Genomic DNA, 19,474 nt, shown 5'->3' on the forward strand with positions numbered 1-19,474 from the left:
GTGGGTGTTTGTCACCACAAAGCGAGGACTAGCGGAAGCGTGGTCTCAAGATCAGAACTGGCTCTGATACCATCTTAGAGTGTGTAATGTGAGAGACCTAACTCAACCCCAAAAGATAGCTCAAGGGGTGAGGGTCCTCCCTCATTTATATGGGTTTTTCCTAACACACCCAGCACTTCTTGGGCTTTTTGGTGCGTGACCCTTTGCATTAATATTGACCCTGCACCATCTTAGAGTGTATAATGTGAGATTATTTTTAGCCGATGTGAGACTTGGATTATTTCCAACACACCCCCTCACGTCAAGCACTCCTTGGACTTGATGCGTGAACAAATGGTGGGTGTTTGTCACCACAAAGCGAGGACTAACAGAAGCGTGGTTCCAATATCAGAACTGACTCTAATATCATCTTAGAGTGTATAATGTGAGAGACCTAACTCAACCCCAAAAACTAGCTCATAGAGTGAGAGTTACCCTCACCTTATAAACTCTATCTTGAGACTATCTTTAGCCAATGTAAGATTTAGGTATTTCCCAATATTATCTATTGTATATATTATGCAATATAGGGTTATAATAACATTTACTACTATTACTTTATAAGTAAACTTTTATATATACATATTTATTTATTTTAAAATATTTTTAGTCAAATATTCAACTCGAATAAGATTTTATTACTTTCTCTGTTTTTTTAATTGTCAAATTTTGGAGAATTTTTGTTCTTATTTATTTATCATATGCAAAGTCAAGATTATTACATCAATCATCTTTTTTTTTATTATCAATTATACCCTTATTTGTCTTTTTTATCTAATTAATTTATACATGCATTTATTATAAGAGTTTCATATCTATATAATAGTTTTATATCATTATCTAATCATAAATAATAATCTAAATTACTTTAAAATAATTATTTTAAAAGTTAACAAACTTATCACAAGCATAGTGAATTATGATGTGAATTATGATTAAATGACTTGTAAATTTTTTTATAATATTAATATATAATTATTTTTTTCTTTTTGTAAAATAAAAAAAATAAAGAAATAAAATAAGAAACCCAAAAACTAAAGATTAAACCAGTGGAAATGACTATCTTGAATTATTTTAAATAGATTAAATATTAAAATAAAGTTTAAGAAAAACGAAAACCATAAGATAAAAAACAAAAGGATGATATCACTAGTTGGATTTTTTAAACTATGGTCGGTAGAGTTGTTATGTTACGAAACTTCATGGTTCGTGCGAATAGCGAACTACAGTAGGATCACCAGACAAAGATGTTCGTGCGATCATTAACGGCAAAGCTGAAACAGAAAACGAGCAAGACATCGAACCTCAACCATGTTCCCTTCTTGATCGATATTCTCAACCACTCTTTCACGAACTCTTCACTCTCTCACGTTCACTTCCCTTCAGACATTTCCCAAACGAACTCCCTCATCGCCTCTTACGTTCGCCGAGGCGACCCTGTCTCCGCATTGACCCTCTTTCATTCTCTCCGTCGTCGCGCGCATTCCGATGTCGTCGCCGACGCCTACACCTTCACCTCCATCTTGCGCGCTTCTTCTCTCTTGCGTGTCTCCGGACAATTCGGGACGCAAGTCCACGCCCAGATGCTCAAAACCGGCGCTGATTCCGGAACCGTGGCGAAAACCGCGCTGCTTGACATGTACTCGAAATGTGGGTCTTTGGATGAAGCAACAAAGGTGTTTGATGAAATGCGTCACAGAGATGTTGTTGCTTGGAATGCCCTGCTTTCGTGTTTTTTGAGGTGTGATCGTCCCGTTGAGGCTTTTGGGGTTCTGAGAGAGATGGGGAGGGAGAATGTGGAGCTTAGTGAGTTCACTTTGTGTTCCGCGTTGAAGTCTTGCGCTTCGTTGAAGGCGTTGGAGCTTGGGAGGCAGGTTCATGGTTTGGTGGTGTGTATGGGGCGTGACTTGGTTGTTTTGAGCACTGCTCTTGTTGATTTTTACACCAGTGTTGGGTGTGTTGATGATGCTTTGAAAGTGTTTTACAGTTTGAAGGGTTGTTGGAAGGATGATATGATGTATAACTCGATGGTTTCTGGGTGTGTTAGGAGTAGGAGGTATGATGAGGCTTTTAGAGTTATGGGTTTTGTGAGGCCCAATGCTATTGCACTCACTAGTGCTCTGGTGGGTTGCTCTGAGAATTTGGATTTGTGGGCAGGGAAGCAGATTCACTGTGTTGCGGTTCGTTGGGGTTTTACTTTCGACACTCAGCTGTGCAATGCCTTGTTGGATATGTATGCGAAATGCGGGAGGATTTCGCAGGCTCTGTCGGTGTTTGACGGAATTTGTGAGAAGGATGTGATTTCTTGGACTTGTATGATTGATGCGTATGGAAGAAATGGGCAAGGACGTGAAGCTGTTGAGGTGTTTCGAGAAATGAGGGAGGTTGGAAGTAAGGTGTTGCCAAATTCTGTGACTTTTTTGTCTGTTTTATCTGCCTGTGGTCACTCTGGACTGGTGGAGGAAGGGAAAAATTGTTTCAAATTGTTGAGGGAGAAGTATGGTCTTCAACCGGATCCGGAGCACTATGCTTGTTACATAGATATCTTAGGTCGAGCGGGTAATATAGAAGAGGTATGGTCTGCATATCACAACATGGTTGTGCAAGGTACTAGGCCTACTGCAGGAGTATGGGTAGCATTGTTGAATGCTTGCAGTCTTAATCAGGATGTTGAAAGAGGTGAATTGGCTGCAAAGCATCTCTTGCAGTTGGAACCCAATAAAGCTAGCAATATTGTGCTTGTATCGAATTTTTATGCAGCCATTGACAGGTGGGATTGTGTGGAAGAGCTGAGAAGCATCATGAGGACAAAAGGGTTGGCCAAGGAAGCTGGGAATAGCTGGATCAATGTTCCAGGCTTCAATCGGCATGCCATATCACTATCTGCTTGATTGTTCAGCTAAACAACTAGGAGGTGAGAGCTTTAATGTCTTAAGTTGTGTGATGCAGGAAAACCAAAAATCATTGTGCAAACTAGAAGTGAAGTTGATGTTTTGGATTATGGGTAGGTGGCACAAGTATGGGCAGAACATGGTAAAGTACTAAAGTATGCTTATAAAGAAATGCATATTTGAAACCAAATATGGAATTACATCGTGTGATTGCAGTAAATAAATAATAGTAGCTATGAAATTGGTCAAACTTCAAATTCAAACATAAGAATCCTTCATTTTGTATTTTGCTTCTTGTACTGAGCCAGCGTTAGAGAAGCAGTGCGTATTCCATGAACATTCTTTTACCAATCATAGGATCTAATCTATTTGTCACTTTAGCCAAATAAGGACTTCTTTCCTTTTCAACATGTGGGAGTACAGGAGAGAGAGGAGCACTTGTGTGGGGTGGAACATAACATAATCCTCTACTATTGTAAAAAGTAGATTCCCCTTATTTATGACCAAAATTTACTTTCCTAAAATGTAAAATTTCTATGTTTTGCTTTACTACCTAAAAATGTAGACAAAGTCGTCATTTTTTTAACTTGACTATAAGTCTCACCACTTGGCAACACTTCCTACTTTCCAAGAGTTCTTCTATAAACTGGTGTGGGGTGGAACATAACAATCTGCTATATGCCTATCACCAAGTATGCGGATTAACTGGTGTGGGAGTAGGATTTTTCTAGTTTAGTTAGTAGTCTGAAGTTTGAGTTTTGGCATGCAGTTGCGTTAAATATTTGGAGTGAAAACTTTGTCGCTCATAGTGATTCTATCTGGTTAGAACAAGATTACCTCCAAAGGAAGATACTTGTAGTCTAGACCAAAAAAATCTGCTATATGCTTGCATATTTTGCACTTATTCTAATCTCTTGGAACTCCTTTCGTTAGTTAACAGTAAAAATAAAGTGTCATTTTCTGTGGTAGGACATTATTATTGTAGCAGTAATACTGTAACAGTGGTAACCACCGAGGTGGACCTAGTGGTGGGAGGTTTGGAATAATATGTATGAGATCCTATGTTTAAGCTTTAGTGTGACTATTATACATAGCAAAAAAAAAAATACTGTAACAGTTGTTGTAACTCAATATGCAAATGTTACGTATACAGGAAAAGTTCTTCACACATTTCATGCAATGAGTGAGTTCGTTTGGGAAATGTCTGAAGGGAAGTGAACGTGAGAGAGTGAACAGTTCGTGAAAGAGTGGTTGAGAATATCGATCAAGTAGGGAACATAGTTGAGGTTCGATGTCTTGCTCGTTTTCTAGTTCGCTGTTCGCACGAACCATGAAGTTTCTTAACATAACCAACTCTACCGACCATAGTTTAAAAAATCCAACTAGTGATATCATCCTTTTGTTTTTTATCTTATTGTTCTGGTTTTTCTTTATCTTTTATAAACTTTATGTTAATATTTAATCTATTTAAAATAATTCAAGATAGTCATTTCCACTGGTTTAAATATAACATCGTTGATTACTATACCACACAAGACAAAACCTCTTTGCGTTCTTTGGTGTCTTCCATTTCACATTCCATGCTTGGTGGAAAGGTCCAAAAGGGTAAAAAAAAAAAGATAAAGAAAAAGGAGCATATCCACGTGAAAACACAGAATATATTGGGAAATACCCAAGTCCCACATCGGCTGCCTCAATCCTTGGAGTGCGGCTTATATATCTGTTGGACAACTTCACTTAATGCCAATTGGTTTTAAGATGAAATCTAACATGGTATCAGAGCAGGTTCTGACCTTGGGACCTCGTCTTCACTTCCGCTGCGACGAGTACCCACCATTTGTGGTTCACGCACCAAGCCCAATAAGTGCTGGGCGTGAAGGGGGTGTATTGGGAAATACCTAAGTCCCACATCGGCTTGGAACTCAGCACAGTGACACCTTATACAGTGCTGCATGGTGTAGATTTCATTATTTCAAGACAAGTGTCTTAGTGAAAACCCCAAAGCAAGCCCCGTTATTTGAGTTAATATATTCTATTTCCAACATGGTCTTCATGAATAAGAGTGTCATTAATTTGTCACTGACAAATATGCAATAATGTGTATCGCTGAATAGTGAATACTGAACAGTGAACACTTTTACTGATTCAGTAGTGACTCATCTGAAGCAGCATTTCAACATTTCAAGTGAGTTTGAGTACTGAAAATGGTTTCAATTTGGAGGTTGAAGAAGTTCTGCTTGGTGGAGCCGGTGATTGTGAAGTCCTCTTTCCCTTGGTTTTCAATCTTTTGAAGAAACGAAGAAGGACGAGAGCATTGTTACAAATGAAGTGGAAGGGAATAAGAGGGAAAAGAAGCATGAGTGGAGGTGCATTGATTATTGCTTTTGGATGATAGGGTACATGTGCACCACTTGGTGGCTTCTCTCTTTGGTGTATGGGTGCTTGCCTGCCACGTTGTTTGGCTTTGAGGCACCAGAGTCACCTGGGGTAAGGCTAAGCCGTGAGGGAGTCACTGCACTTCACCCAGTTGTTCTTGTACCGGGCATTGTGATTGGTGGGTTGGAGCTTTGGGAAGGGAGGTCTTGTGCTGAAGGACTTTTCAGAAAACGGTTGTGGGTGATAGTTTTGTTCAAATCCTCAAAAGGTGTGATTATAATTAAAGCTCATTAACTGTTCATACTCTTAACTCATGGTAGAGTAAGTTAGCTAGGGTGTTAAATATAGAGTTCAACGGTGATGCACTCACAGCTACAAATACAAATCAGATAAGACTTATAAGATAATTTAAACAAACTTATCGGGAACGGTAATTTTTTATTGGATGATTGTATAAAAGGCATAATCATTTTTCTCTTAATTATATTGGTGTTGAAACTTTACATGACCTAGGATTTTAGTTTAGGAAAAAACTTACATGCAGTTCTACAAGTACTTTTAGTACTATTTTCCAATTAGAATTGGAGTTTCATCTTGTAATCTATGTTAATTTTTAATAGAAATTTTAATTACGCATATTACTAAGGTAAAACTTTAATTTTGATTTGAAGATAACACCAAAAGCACTTATTGAACTGCGTATTAGTTTAGTCCTTTAGTTTAAGTTGTGAGTGTGAATGGTGAATCCAATCACTCATTAATTCATTAATCAATACATATTAATACAAGCACTTTCTTTTCTGTAGACCTTTGTGCTGGTTAGAGCATCTCTCCTTGCATGATGAGACTGGGCTGGACCCTCCAGGCATTAGAGTCAGGGCAGTGCCAGGGCTTGTTGCTGCTGATAATTTTGCTTCTGGTTATCTTCTTTGGGCAGATTTGATTGAAAATTTGGCAAGAATTGGTTATGAAGGGAGGAATTTGTTCATGTCTGCCTATGACTGGAGACTGTCTTTCCAGAATACTGAGGTATAATGATTATTTAAAAAGAAAAATCAATACCTTATGGTATAATGCTTATTGAATTCAACCTCAATCTGTCATTGTTCAATTCTTGTTGCTCAAATGATCCTTGTGCTAGAATAAGTTGTTCTTGTTCATTTACTATTAGGAAAACTACAGATGAAATCAATGATGAATTGCAATCACACTGTGGTATGGAACTGCCTACCAGGCTTTCATATTCATTGTTGAAAGAAAAGAATGTGATATTTGCTTTTAATTTCACGAGAGATGATATAGGTGTACTTTCTCTTCATTTTATTCTCCCAATCTCACCCTTTTTTCTTTTTGGAACCTTTTCCCCCCTCGGTATTTCTTTCCTTTCCTTCCTTTCCGTTCCTATTACCTAAATTTAAGTTGAAATCATGCATGGTCGGCATCTTTGCAGAAACAAGTTTCAGCTAATTTTTTTTGAATTGGACAAATCAGATTCGAGACCAAGCTCTTAGTAGATTGAAGAGTCATATTGAGCTTATGTTTGTAACAAATGGCTATAAGAAAGTGGTAGTGGTACCACAATCTATGGGGGCTATTTATTTTCTCCATTTCCTAAAATGGGTTGAGACACCTCCTCCCATGGGAGGAGGCGGTGGTGGTCCAGGTTGGTGTGACAAGTACATCAAAGCAATCATGAATATTAGCCCTGCATTTCTTGGTGATCCTAGGGCAGTTAGCAATATATTTTCAACCGAAGGCAGTGTTACATTTGTCAGGTCAGTATTTGCAACAAAATCCTCTATTTCAATCTGGCGTCTTGTTATGAAATTATGAAATTTGAAGGTATGATTTGAAATAGTAGAAATCATGATTCATTAGTGGATTGAATGCTATCTGTCTCTAATAATCTGGGGATTTAAAGTACAAATTTCAGTAAAATATTGAAGGTCAGTAATATTAAGTTAGAAAAAGAACTTTAAAAGGTAAATGAAAGAAAATACAGGATAATGATTAAGTTGCAACTGATTGTCACATTTTAAAGAAGAGAAGAAGTTGGACACAACAGAATCTCTGCAGTCTGCAAGTAATATGTATAGTAAAATGAAAAAGATTGGAACATTGCTTATGTACACGCAAGTCTTTTGACTTACCTAATTGTTAAGATTTTGTAATAACTTGTGGATTGATATTATCTAATTCAACAGCGAATCATCTACTTATATGTTTCCATAAATCAAAGGTAAAAGAGTGACTATTTGAATATGAAAATTTAGGATTATCCCCTAAACAACTGACAACTAGGATTGTAATGGTCAATGTGTCAAAATCTGAACTGTAACCCCAAACAATTGTTACACATTTAGCGACTCATCTACTTGTATTTTTCCATAAATCAAAGGTAAAAGAGAGACTATTTGAATATGAAAATTTAGGATTATCCACTAAACAACTGACAACTAGGATTGTAAAGGTCAATATGTCAAAATCTCAACTTTAACCACAAACAATTATTACACATTTAGTAGATGATGGAGTCACTCATTTTTTGCAGAGCTTTGGCTTCTGGCATTTTAAATTTTGATTACCTTGGTCGTCAAACTCTTGAGCGAGTTATGCGGGTGTGTAGAACGTGGGATTCAATCATCTCATTGATGCCAAAAGGTGGTGAAACCATCTGGGGTGGCTTGGATTGGTGTCTTGAACAATGGAATACCTATGATCAGGTAAAGAAGGAATATGTGAAGCACTTTGCAAGTAAGAAAACTTTAAAAGCAGTGATAAGCAGAATCGCAGGAAGATCTCCATGTAAAAGAAACTGTGAATTCTGGAAGTTTAATCTCCTTTGGTGAGGCAGACTCACAGTTACCTGATTCACTTCTCATTACCCTTCATTCAGAGATACCATAACTTCACACTTTTCTTTGTTCTTAATAAAATGTCACTTCACTTTTTTTCCGAAGAAACAAAGAACTTGCTCAATTTTCAACTGTGTAGTAATTGTGATATGGAAGAACAGAAGTAATGATTCTTATATGCCGTGCTTTAAGTATAGTCTTCTACCATTAGAAGAGGCCATCTTGTAATTTTCCAGGGCAGATTCCATTTATTCTAGAGCATCCAAGACTAAATATATATTATTTGTTTTATAAGTGTTTATAATACTGTGCATATTTAATAAGGCATTCCTATCATCGATTGAACTTTGAAGCATATGATGGTAATTATTTCAGTTTCCATGTGGATTTGCCACTTTTTTGTTCTGATCAGTGTAATAAACATATTTTAGAACAACAATGATTCACGTGTCTTGTCATCAGCAGGAAATTTCATGGGGAAGCAATTCTGCTACCTTTAACTTATCATGTGAGGCTGTGTGGACTGATTATGATGAGATGAGCAGAGAAAGCATCCAAAAAGTTGCTAAAAAAAGGGATTATACTGCGAGTACAGTTTTTGATCTACTTAACTTTGTGGCTCCAAAAATGATGAAGCGTGGTGAGGCTCACTTCTCTCACGGAATAGCAAAGAACTTAGATGATCCAAAATATGCTCACCACAAATACTGGTCTAATCCTCTTGAGACCAAGTAAGTGTAGATTCATGAAATACTTTTAACTAGTTTTTTCTTAAAAGATTCTGTAACATTCCTTTAACTTTGACACAAACTTTCATAGTTATTCAGACATTCCTTATGTCTAAGTTTAGTTTTACTTTCACTCATTTGTTACAACACCATAAAAGAACATGTTATAGAATTCTTGCTACCAAAATTGAGCATCTGCTTTAGATGATCAGACGGAGCAATTTTCTTTTCCTTTTCTAATTAAGCATATTAGAAAAATTAACACGAATTTCTGATTCAGACTACCAGATGCTCCGGATATGGAAATATACTGTCTATATGGCATTGGAATTCTGACTGAAAGATCACATATACACAAGTTCTCCACTTCTGAAAAGGACAAGAGTATTCCTTTCCAAATTGATAGTTCAGTAGATAGAGAAGAGGAGGGAAGTTGGTTACAAAATGGTGTTTATTATGTGGATGGTGATGAGAGTGTGCCTATTGTAAGCTCTGGTTTCATGTGTGCCAAAGGATGATGCGGAAGAACACGGTTCAATCCAACTGGCATGGCTACATATACAAGAGAGTATCAGCTCAAACAACCAAGTAGATTTTTCGATAGGACAAGCCTAGAGAGTGGAGCAAGTTCCAACATTATGGGAAATGCTGCCTTAATTGAAGATGTTTTACTAGTAGCTGCTGGAGCCACTGGAGTAGATATTAGAGGTGATAGGACATTTTCAGATATAATGAGGATGTCTGATAGGATAATTCTCAGACTATGACTGTGTTTAATGGTTAGATTTTTCTTGCATGATAAGAGCTGTAGAAGAAATATGCAAAGGTTAATGCAGAAATAGAGAATGATCACTGACATAACAGGTATGTAGGTGGAATCTGATGACAACTTGTGTAACCATCTGCCGTCAAGAGAAAGCTGTTGAATGTTGAGGTTTCTGAGATTCCTAAGCTGTTGAGGTTTCATGGTAGGATGCAAGGACAGGGTAGAAGCATCAAATGGTCTCAATAATATATGAATGCTAAATTACACACCACGGAGCACAAGTTAAACTTACAGTTCCGTAGAGTGAAAATAAATGGAAAAAAAATAGAATAGAGAAGAAATATTTAAATTAAAACAGTAAGAATGTGAGACACATACCAAGTTTTTGAAACTTTCTGCCCATTTCTCTTTCTTTTTTCACAAACTGAATGGACCCTTGGGGTCAGACATGGGCACTTACAATTGAAACAATCAACTTCCCATTCAAGTTAGATTGAATATAAGTAACACATCCTATTATTATTCTATTTGAATGGTTAACAGAATTTTGTATAATTGTACATGATTAAAATAAAACTAATTGGAAAAAACATAGTGGAAAAAAGCAACAGCTCATTATGTATATATATCTTCTATTCATATTTGCTCTCATATCACTTTAAGTGACCAGTTAATAATTCATTCATTATTTTTTCCAATTTATTTAATTATTTATGTTTTTTCTCGGTAAATATTAATTGCTAATTGCTAAATTTTTATTAATGGGAGAGTCAAACTTGCGACCTCTCATCTCCTCATTTTTTCTTTCACCATTAGATTAATCTTATAACTCTTTCCAATATTTATGTTATTTTTTTTTGTTGCTACATTTTAAAAAAATAATGATATAGCATGAATATTTTCTATTAAATAGATTAGAAATATATTTTTCAAAGTCTCTTTAATAAATTATAAATAAATTAACGGTTTGTTATATACTGGGAGATTATCCTAATTCAACTTAACTTTATTCAAATAATGTTGTTACACCTTTAAATTTAACAATGCACCATTTGCACTATTAAGAATAGGTTTAAATATGAATTTAGTTTTTGTAAGTTGTGTTTTTTTTTTAATTTTAGTTTCTCTAAGTTTTTTTTTAGTTTGATAAGTTTGTGTTTTTTTTTTAATTTTAGTCTTTGTAAATTTTCATGTTTATTTTTAGTTAATGTAAGTTTGCCTTTTTTAATTTTAGTCTTTGTTAATTTTTCATGTTTATTTTTAGTCCATATAAATTTGTATTTTTCTAGTTTTAGTCTCTAAAGTATGAACTTTCAAGGATTAAAAATGAAATTTTAAAGAGATTAAAATTAATATATATATATATATATATATATATATATATATATTTACAGGAATTAAAATGAATAAGTAAATTTATAAGGACTAAAATTTAAAAAAAAATATAAGCTTACGTAAATTAAAAACAAATATATATATATATATATATATATATATATATAAGACTCAAAATTTAAAAAGCACGAATTTATAGAAATTAAATTCATGTTTAAGCATTACGAGTATGTTAGTGCTAGAATACACCATTAATGGTTTGAGAAGTTAAGGGTTTTGTTTTTCTTAAAATAGAAAAATGCACAATGTCAATGCTATTACAGTTCTGCGTAAAAGTACTTAAAAAACATTGATTGCCTGTGATGATATTTATGTTTCACAGTGACGTGGCAGACAATGGGACCACTCCGGATATCCTTTTGAGTTTTGGCAACTCATAATTAGTTAAGCATGTATGATGTGGTACTAAGAATTATGAACGAAAGATAAATTCCAATTTAGCATAGAACAAAAGATAAATTGTGACGAGATGGAATGATATAGTATAACTTATTGCCTAGATTGCATGAACTATTGTAATCTTTGAGTATTTGTCTTTAATTCTTAAGAATAAAAAAATTTGTAACAAATATACTATGCGAGAAACTTTAGAAATTTCATGTTAGTAACATGTGTTTAACTTGATTATTATATTTTTTTTGTTTGAAAGATGAAGTCAAACTCTAATGCCAGAAATTTATAACAACTTAGACACACAATTTAATTAAGTTAGATTCTTTGTTGACTTAATAACTATATTAACTGGACTAAATTTGGACCATACTAAATTTGAATCCTAATTTGAACGTAATATAAGTTAATTTTGTCTATAATTTAGAAAAGATTTAAATATGTTAATACTTCTTGATATATACGTGATTTCTGATATGAAAATTTTGATTTAGATCCTTTTTACATAAAATTTTTCAATCAGTGCTAGGTCCCGAATAAACTATACAATGTGTTAAGCCCTAATAAATTAATTTTTTTTAATTTAGGTCCTTCATTAAATATCCAGTATGTGCTAGGTCCCTAATAAATTAAAAATTTTAGGTTTAGGTACCTATGTTTTCTGTGTTGCGAGGTCCTTATTGTTAATGCACGGTCTAATTGTCATAAGTACTTGGATTCCACATTTAGATAAACATGGTAGAAGTTGTTCAATACATAGCAACAAAATGACGGGCAACAAAATTCACGTTTCTAAATGTGGGTATATAGTCGAGAGGGTACTCAGTTTCATAGGATATATTGCATCAAGTATCTCTTTTTGTCCTGCCAGAATACTTATTTGATATAAGAAGTAAAATTTAACAAAAAATTATTTCTATCAAGAATCAAACTCAGATAATACCAAAACAATTTTCCTTAATTTTAACACATTAATCATTTGTACTTAATCACTTGATTTGAATGAATGAGAAAATTTAGATTGGAATAAGTGTTGGACAATGGTATTTAAAAGGAAAGAAGTCCTATTGAAGTTAAGTTAGTGCTACCGTGATAAAGAGTGCAGTCTACACTTGATAAAAAAGACTGCTCCAATGCAACACATAAGGGAGAAAAATGTATTCGTGGGATTATAGTATGTCTTGGAAAGAATTTGTCAAGATACACCAAGAAAACTTGCTTCTATTTTACATCTTGGCAAGATTTTGTAAACATACATAACAAAATCAAGTTTATATTGTGTACTTTGATAAAATCTTACTAAGATCCCTTAACAAGAACAAATTTCCATTACATATCCTGTCAAAATCTTATTAAGATGTACAACATAAACTTTCCTTCAAAGATATTTGTAAAAATAAAAAACCCAAAAACGTAAAGTTGTTGAATTAGGAACGTGAATTTGGTGACAAGTGCAAGCGCCCTCTCTGCACAGAGAAAAAAGGTCTAATTAGAATACTCAAAAGTACTTATGCTATATCAAAATTAATAGTCACAATTTATTATTTAAATTTACATGCACATTAAATATACATTAAAGATTTTAGTTTTATATATAACATTATTTATTTTATAACATAATTAACCTATTAACTCAGTTAGTTAGAGCGTCATGCTAATAACATGAAAATCACATGTTTGACTCTTGTTTGATCCATTAATTTTAAATTAATTCGTAAAACATATTTTTGAGTTTTTTTTAAAAAAAACACTTACGAATTAGGCTCATATAGATCAGCTAATCCGTAAACCTCATACGGAAAATGAAAAAAGCGCATAATTGCTGAGTGTACCAGCAATTTTGTTGGGTGCATGTAACAATGTCCATTACTATTTTTTAGGTGTTTTTTGCAGCCCTAGAGTAGGGCTATTAACTTCTTGTGACAAAGATTCCTTTGTTGTTGTGGCGGAGCTTTTTGTGACTGGTCTTGGTGGCTTCAAACCTTGGGCCTTCTTTTGCACTTTCGCATCATATTTTTCCTTATCACCCTGAAAAATACAAAAAGTTTGCCAGCATCTAATCATCATTCTTGAATAAGATTAGCATTTAGGATTTGAACATAAAATAACCTTCTGAATATTTGCTTGTCCATTTGATTTTGCTTTGTTTGGATAAGCCAAGCTCATGCACAATTTTATCAATCTGGTTGATTGCATTATTTTACTTTCAATCACATCATGCATAGATTGACCCTTTTATCAATTCACACAACTTTTTCAGCTTATGAATGCTTGATGGGGCTGCGTTTGCAGAGGGTGTTGTCCTTTCAGATAGCTTCATCTTTTTCTTAGCTTTATCATTGTTGTTGTGCAATACAGCATCCTTACGTTTTCCCTGCATAAACAAGCATACCAATGTTAGCTGCACATAATCAAAAACCCCAATGTTCATCTTACTTTCACTTTGTTGACAACATACCGTGTTAGCTGACTTTGCAATACCATAAGACATTTTTGTATAATGGCCAACAGGACTTGTTGCAGCTGGTGTAGCAGCAGTATTCTTTAGTTGTGCAGATCCAATGGTAGAACATACAAAACATCCTTCTTAATCAGTGTTGGTTGATGGTTGCTTAGATTTACCTGCTAGTTTTGCATTCTTGATAGGAGCTGGTTTTGGAACTGGTTTTGCAGTCTTGACAGGAGCTGCTTTTGCAATCTTGACACTAACAGGTGTTGGTTTTGCAGGCTTGACATGAGCTGGTTTTGCAGGCTTGGCAGGTGCTTTTCTTTTCTGCACCTTTCCAGCATTCTGCTCATTTACTTGTAATGACAAAATCATCAATGCCATTGAAAGTTTATTATTGAATGTTCATTTAATACACTAAGTTAAATTAGCAAATTTACCATGTTATTATGTAGATCATTCCCAGCTTGTTGTGACTGAGTAATAGGCATTACATTTCCAGCTTCAGGCACTGCATTTTCAGCCACAGACACTGCATTGGCACTCCATTTTCAGCCATAAGCACTGCATTGACAGCTTCCTCATCAACGGTAGGAGGAAGCAAATCACACTTCCTCTGATTGTGTCCAATTTTTCCGCATCTTCAACACTGGTAAGGTGTTGTTTTTTTCCTCAATTTAGTAGGATCCTTCTCCTTAAGTTCTTGGGTCGACCTGGACCTCTCTTATATTCAGGTGGCAAAACAGATTCCACATTTCTGACATTTGCCCACATCCTTTGTTCATTCATAGCAGACACTTCATTTGAGTAGCACAGTTCACAATATATTCTATTATAATACTGATGGACAAACTTTTCAGGTTTTTGACCAACATACTACAAGGTTGCCACCGCATGGTGATAAGGGATACCAACTATACCCCAGAAATTGGAAGTACAAGAATTATGGTGCAAGTTCACAACAAACTTTTCACCATTTAAAACATGGGTAATCTCTAATATCTTATAAGAGTACTTGAACTCCAGTTACGACTAAGCTCAATTTCCCCATCTAGCCTCTTCATGGGTTTAGGCATAATTTCACCACTATATTTTGCTAGCTTTTGTTATTGTGTAACAAACCTAGCCATTAAATACGACCTAATCCACTCAAATAATGTTATTATTGGTTTCTCCCTTGCCACTAAAATAGTGCTATTGAAAGCTTCACTCAAATTATTCATCAATAGATCACATTTAGGATAACGAGAAAAGGCATGCTTGCACCATGCATTTTTGTCAACAGTCGTCATCACCCAATCATGTGCTTGCACATATGTTGCCTTTGCTGCACCCATCATTAGATCTCTCAGAAGTGTCCCTCCACCAAAAAAATTCTTGAAGTTTTGATACAAGTGTCTCAAGCAAAACCTATTCTCTTCACCGGCCCCTATGCTCCAAGTGTTTGAACCAATCCTTGCAATAGAAAGAATAAATTTGTTAGTATCAAGCAAACAAGTCCAAATAAAATTACATGTATAAAGAGGTTTGTTGGCATCTATCTCTCCAATATCGGCTACAAGAAGCTCCAAAAACCACTTCCAAGAATTCTCTGTTTCATTCTCCACAACAACAAATGCTAAAGGGAGATATTGATCGTTGGGATCTCTCCCAACTGCAATCAATAATTAGGCACATATAGAAGCTACCAAACCTAGGCAGCAACAACTCTTGCAGTCTTTCTAATATCAGTTTATAGCTATTCCCTACGCAGACATGCTTAAGCTCATCACCATAAGTCTTAAGATATGAGTATTGTCTGATAGCCGCCTCATCAACTATTCCTCTAGCAATCATCCAGTTTCCAAGCAACAACCAAACTTATGGCAATGCCATATCTGAATATGACATCATCCATTATTTGTGTCAATTTAATATCATTGTTGGACCTCAGTTTCTCTGCAGAAAGCATAGCCACCCACTCAGAGCTTGCATTCTTGTTTTTGAAAACCTTACCACAGTGATGTTTTGGTCTACAAGTCTTAATCTTGTAAATTTCACTCCTCCCAACCTTGCTGCAAAAAATCACATGACCAAATTTTTGGTTGCACTTTGCCCTGGCCCTTACTCTGTCATTTGGTCTAAACACAATTTGTCTCCCATTCAGGATAGAATGTTCAAGTATTGCTTCTTTGAACTCATGTATACTGGAGAAATCCAAACCCACCTTGAACTGAAAATCTCTGCTCAACTCTTCTTTTCTAAATCTTACAAACTTACCTACATCCTTTTCATTAGATTCTGATCCACCACTAACAACTTATTCAGTTTCATACCCCTCAGTCATCTCATCATCTCCTTCTACATGCTTATCAACACCATTAGATCCAATCTCACCATCAGCTTGAGCTTTTCCTTTTTTTCCTCAAAATCAGGTTAACCAAAGGTTCATCCTCATCAAAACCATCATCACTGCAACTGCTCAGTTTGTAACTGTTACTGTTTTTCAGTCTACACCTATGGAGTGTTTGTCAGAACGTCTGGTGACTTCGATAGCCATCAAGGTAAATTCAAACTACCTTCATCAGAGTCACTATCAGAAATAGCAGCACCTTCAGGATCAACAATCCCACCACCAACACCTTCCTCCACATCAACAACATTCACATCATCAACCAACCCATGATTTAACTTCTCCACATAAACTTCCATTGGAGAGTTTTGACTCAACCCAAAATTTAGCACCTCAGCAACATGGCTATCCAACACCAACTCTTTAAATCCAGCATTAGCCCCCTCCCAGCATAACTTAAAATCTCCCTTAATCTTAACATCCTGCTTCAGAATCCCAACAAATTCAAAAAAGCTCCATTTGTCAATGTCTATCTCTGATAACAGAGTTATGTCTCCTCCAAAATACTTCAAAAAGGGTTCAGGAGTAAAATAACCCCCATGGTTAACCTCCACAGTAAAAGCCATCTCTGAAAAAACCAGAAAAAAAAATAATTAGCCTAAAAAAATATTATTTTTTCCATCAACAATGACCCCACCCCATGTGCACCCCACCACATAATGACAACATAGTAGCAGACATGAGAGAATAAAAAACATGAGCACAATAAAGAAGACTCACCTGTTTTGGTCCACCTACTTCACTTTTGGAACCACAACCTTCAATACCAGAACCTTGATCCAAACCTTCAGCCAAACGCGTATGCTTCAAACTCGCACGAAACCCTAACCCCCAAAACACGAGAACATCAACCTCGGAGGCACACAACTCACGTGATCGCCGTCAGCACGTCCCAAGCGAGACCCTCCACGATAGCGATGATGACTCGCAATTGCGAACCCTAGCCCTTTTGCGGTGAAGTGAGGCGGAGCGTGTGTAGGGAACACAAGTATGAGACTGAGGAAAGGCTGATCCATTTGGCCTTTCTAAGATAGCAAAACAACACAAGTATTTTGTGTTGCATCAGTTTTTATTTTAAGGTTTAATTAGTTATTTAATCTCTATCATTTCTAAATTTATTTTGTTTACTATTTACCCTTGATAGGCAAATTTTCAAGTCTCTCAACTTTGTCCTATATTTTACATTTTAAATGTTTTTAACTCGAATCTTAACGGCATGAAACCTTCAGGAATTAAAAATGTAAATTTTAAGAATTAAAAAAATCCCCTTATTAATTATAGGATTAAAAATGATAAGTTTAAAAATTATAGTAATTAAATGAATAATTAAATCTTATTTTAATTCTAAGATAAATTTATAATTATAATTGTTAATTATATTTTGAATTAATAAATATTATTAATAATTAATATAACCATAAAGCACTTCTTACTTGGAAGTCTAATTAATAGATTAGGGACACAAAATTGACGTGTAAAATTAACAGACACACATCAGCAATTAATAGATTAGGGACACAAATCAAAACTTTTTAGTACCAGAGAGTAAAAATAAAGAATTTTTTTTATTAAAAAGAAAAATAAAATTCAAATATATATTAGAGAATGTGAAAAATTTAAATCTTTAGAAAATGTGAAAATACCTAGTCTTTCTTTTAAAAAAAAAGCTATAGAAAAGTTACCTCTCCATCTCAATATATTACTAAAATGTAGAGAAGGGCTGATAATACATTTGTTAGTGCATCTCTTAAAAAACAAATTTTTTAATATTAACTGAAATCATCTATCATAATACAAATAAGGCTCTGACAATGCTGACGTGGCATTGTCAGGGCTAACGTGTCACAATGCTAGCAATCCAACTTCCCGCCCAAAAACGTCGTCTAATTATACATTTATTATTTTTGTCGTTTTTTGTGTTGGTCGTTCAGTTACCAATGCATTTTTTAATTTTTTACGTTTTCCATTGCTACACGGTGTCCTTTGTTTGCTACACGTCTTCCCAATTATTTCTACAATTCTCTCTCCACCGTTTCCCATTTTCATTCTCTCTCTCATTCTCTCTTTTTTTTCCTACCACCGTTCTCTCTATTTCACTCTCCCCACCCTTTGTCTTTCTCATTCTCTTTTTTTTTTCCTACCACCGTTTGAAGACGATGCCTTGGTGTTGTTGTTCTCCAAATGTCGGACGGAAATGAGGGAAATGCCGGACGAAAAACTCAAAGGTTATGCTTTGTTTTCCCTCTCCATGTGTTTTTTTTTCGATTTCAAAGGTGATGTTTCGTTTTCCCTCTCCATGTGCTTTTTTTCGATTTTTTTCACAGCATGTTCATTGTTCTTCTAAAGCTACCTTTTTTTTCCTACCACTGTTCGAAGACGATGCCTTGGTGTTGTTGTTCTCCAAATGTCGAACGGAAATGACGGAGATGCCGAACGAAAAACTCAAAGTTATGCTTTGTTTTCCCTCTCTATGTGCTTTTTTTCGATTTTTTTCACAGCATTTTCATTGTTTCTTCTAAAGTTATCATTTTTATCTAAAAAAGTTTCGATTTTTATCTCCAAACTCCATGAATGTGTTTCGGTTTCCCTCTCCATGTGCTTTTTTTTTTTATTTTTTTCACTGCATGTTCGTTGTTTCTTCTAAAGCTACCATTTTTATCTCAAAAAACTTCGACTTTTATCTCCAAACTCCATGAATGTGCTTTGTTTTCCCTCTCCATGTGCTTTTTTATTTTTATTTTTTTCACTGCATGTTTATTGTTTCTTCTAAAGCTATCATTTTTATCTCCAAAAGCTTCGATTTTTATCTCCAAACTCCATGAATACAGATTCATTTTCTTGCTTTATCCCAAAAAGCTTTGATTTTTGCCTCCTTGTCTTCTTCTACGTTTTCTTTTTACCTGTATTTGCATTTGTATGCATTTTTTCGGTTTTTTTTCACTGCATGTAGTTTAAATGTTCTAAAGCTTAGAACTTTGGTTTTTTTTGCTTTCGTTTCAGATTTGTGTCAATGTAACCATTTTTGGTTTTTTTCAAAAGCAACATTAACTATGTCCTTATATATTCCTTGGAATAGTTAGTCGCGCACGGGGAGTAGCCACGATGTCATCAGGATGATATTATCGGTTTGCAATTTTCACATGCATTCTATTTTTTATTTTGTGGTTTGGTTAAGGGTTATTTTGAACCAATTTGC

The 19,474-nt window shown here is 34.9% G+C and overlaps 3 protein-coding genes across 6 annotated transcripts; 2 read left to right on the plus strand and 1 right to left on the minus strand.

The window, feature by feature from the left end:
* Positions 1 to 1,196: 1,196 nt before the first annotated feature.
* On the plus strand, positions 1,197 to 4,997 carry LOC121172635 (pentatricopeptide repeat-containing protein At5g66500, mitochondrial). Its single transcript, XM_041007012.1, has one exon. It carries the CDS (start codon positions 1,287 to 1,289, stop codon positions 2,928 to 2,930), a length of 1,644 nt encoding a protein of 547 aa, XP_040862946.1. The 5' UTR covers positions 1,197 to 1,286; the 3' UTR covers positions 2,931 to 4,997.
* Positions 4,998 to 5,189: 192 nt separating this feature from the next.
* LOC100797438 (putative phospholipid:diacylglycerol acyltransferase 2) lies at positions 5,190 to 10,162 on the plus strand (the record flags this gene model as incomplete). Its single annotated transcript, XM_026124461.2, is given in 7 exon segments — positions 5,190 to 5,544; positions 5,547 to 5,574; positions 6,113 to 6,335; positions 6,798 to 7,081; positions 7,858 to 8,029; positions 8,624 to 8,892; positions 9,170 to 10,162. Coding segments are annotated over 7 exon segments (1,818 nt in total), but the record flags the coding sequence as incomplete, so codon positions are not given.
* A 2,436-nt stretch (positions 10,163 to 12,598) lies between these two features.
* On the minus strand, positions 12,599 to 17,539 carry LOC100797978 (uncharacterized). Of its 4 annotated transcripts, none has more exons than XM_014764147.3 (7): positions 16,999 to 17,539; positions 14,327 to 16,846; positions 14,063 to 14,231; positions 13,899 to 13,963; positions 13,550 to 13,814; positions 13,273 to 13,468; positions 12,599 to 12,906 (listed from the first exon to the last, which is right to left on the minus strand). In XM_014764147.3, the coding sequence occupies exons 2-5, from the start codon at positions 14,375 to 14,377 to the stop codon at positions 13,656 to 13,658; spliced, it is 444 nt and encodes a 147-aa protein (XP_014619633.1). In that variant the 5' UTR covers positions 14,378 to 16,846; positions 16,999 to 17,539; the 3' UTR covers positions 12,599 to 12,906; positions 13,273 to 13,468; positions 13,550 to 13,655. The 4 variants fall into 4 exon arrangements, 2 of the variants coding, with proteins under 2 accessions (XP_014619633.1, XP_014619632.1); XM_014764146.3 differs by having other exon boundaries at positions 13,196 to 13,468; XR_005887287.1 differs by having other exon boundaries at positions 13,899 to 14,242.
* Between the last annotated feature and the right edge of the window lie 1,935 nt (positions 17,540 to 19,474).

This window comes from Glycine max, chromosome 11 (assembly GCF_000004515.6).
Source record: "Glycine max cultivar Williams 82 chromosome 11, Glycine_max_v4.0, whole genome shotgun sequence".
Classification (NCBI taxonomy): domain Eukaryota; kingdom Viridiplantae; phylum Streptophyta; class Magnoliopsida; order Fabales; family Fabaceae; genus Glycine; species Glycine max.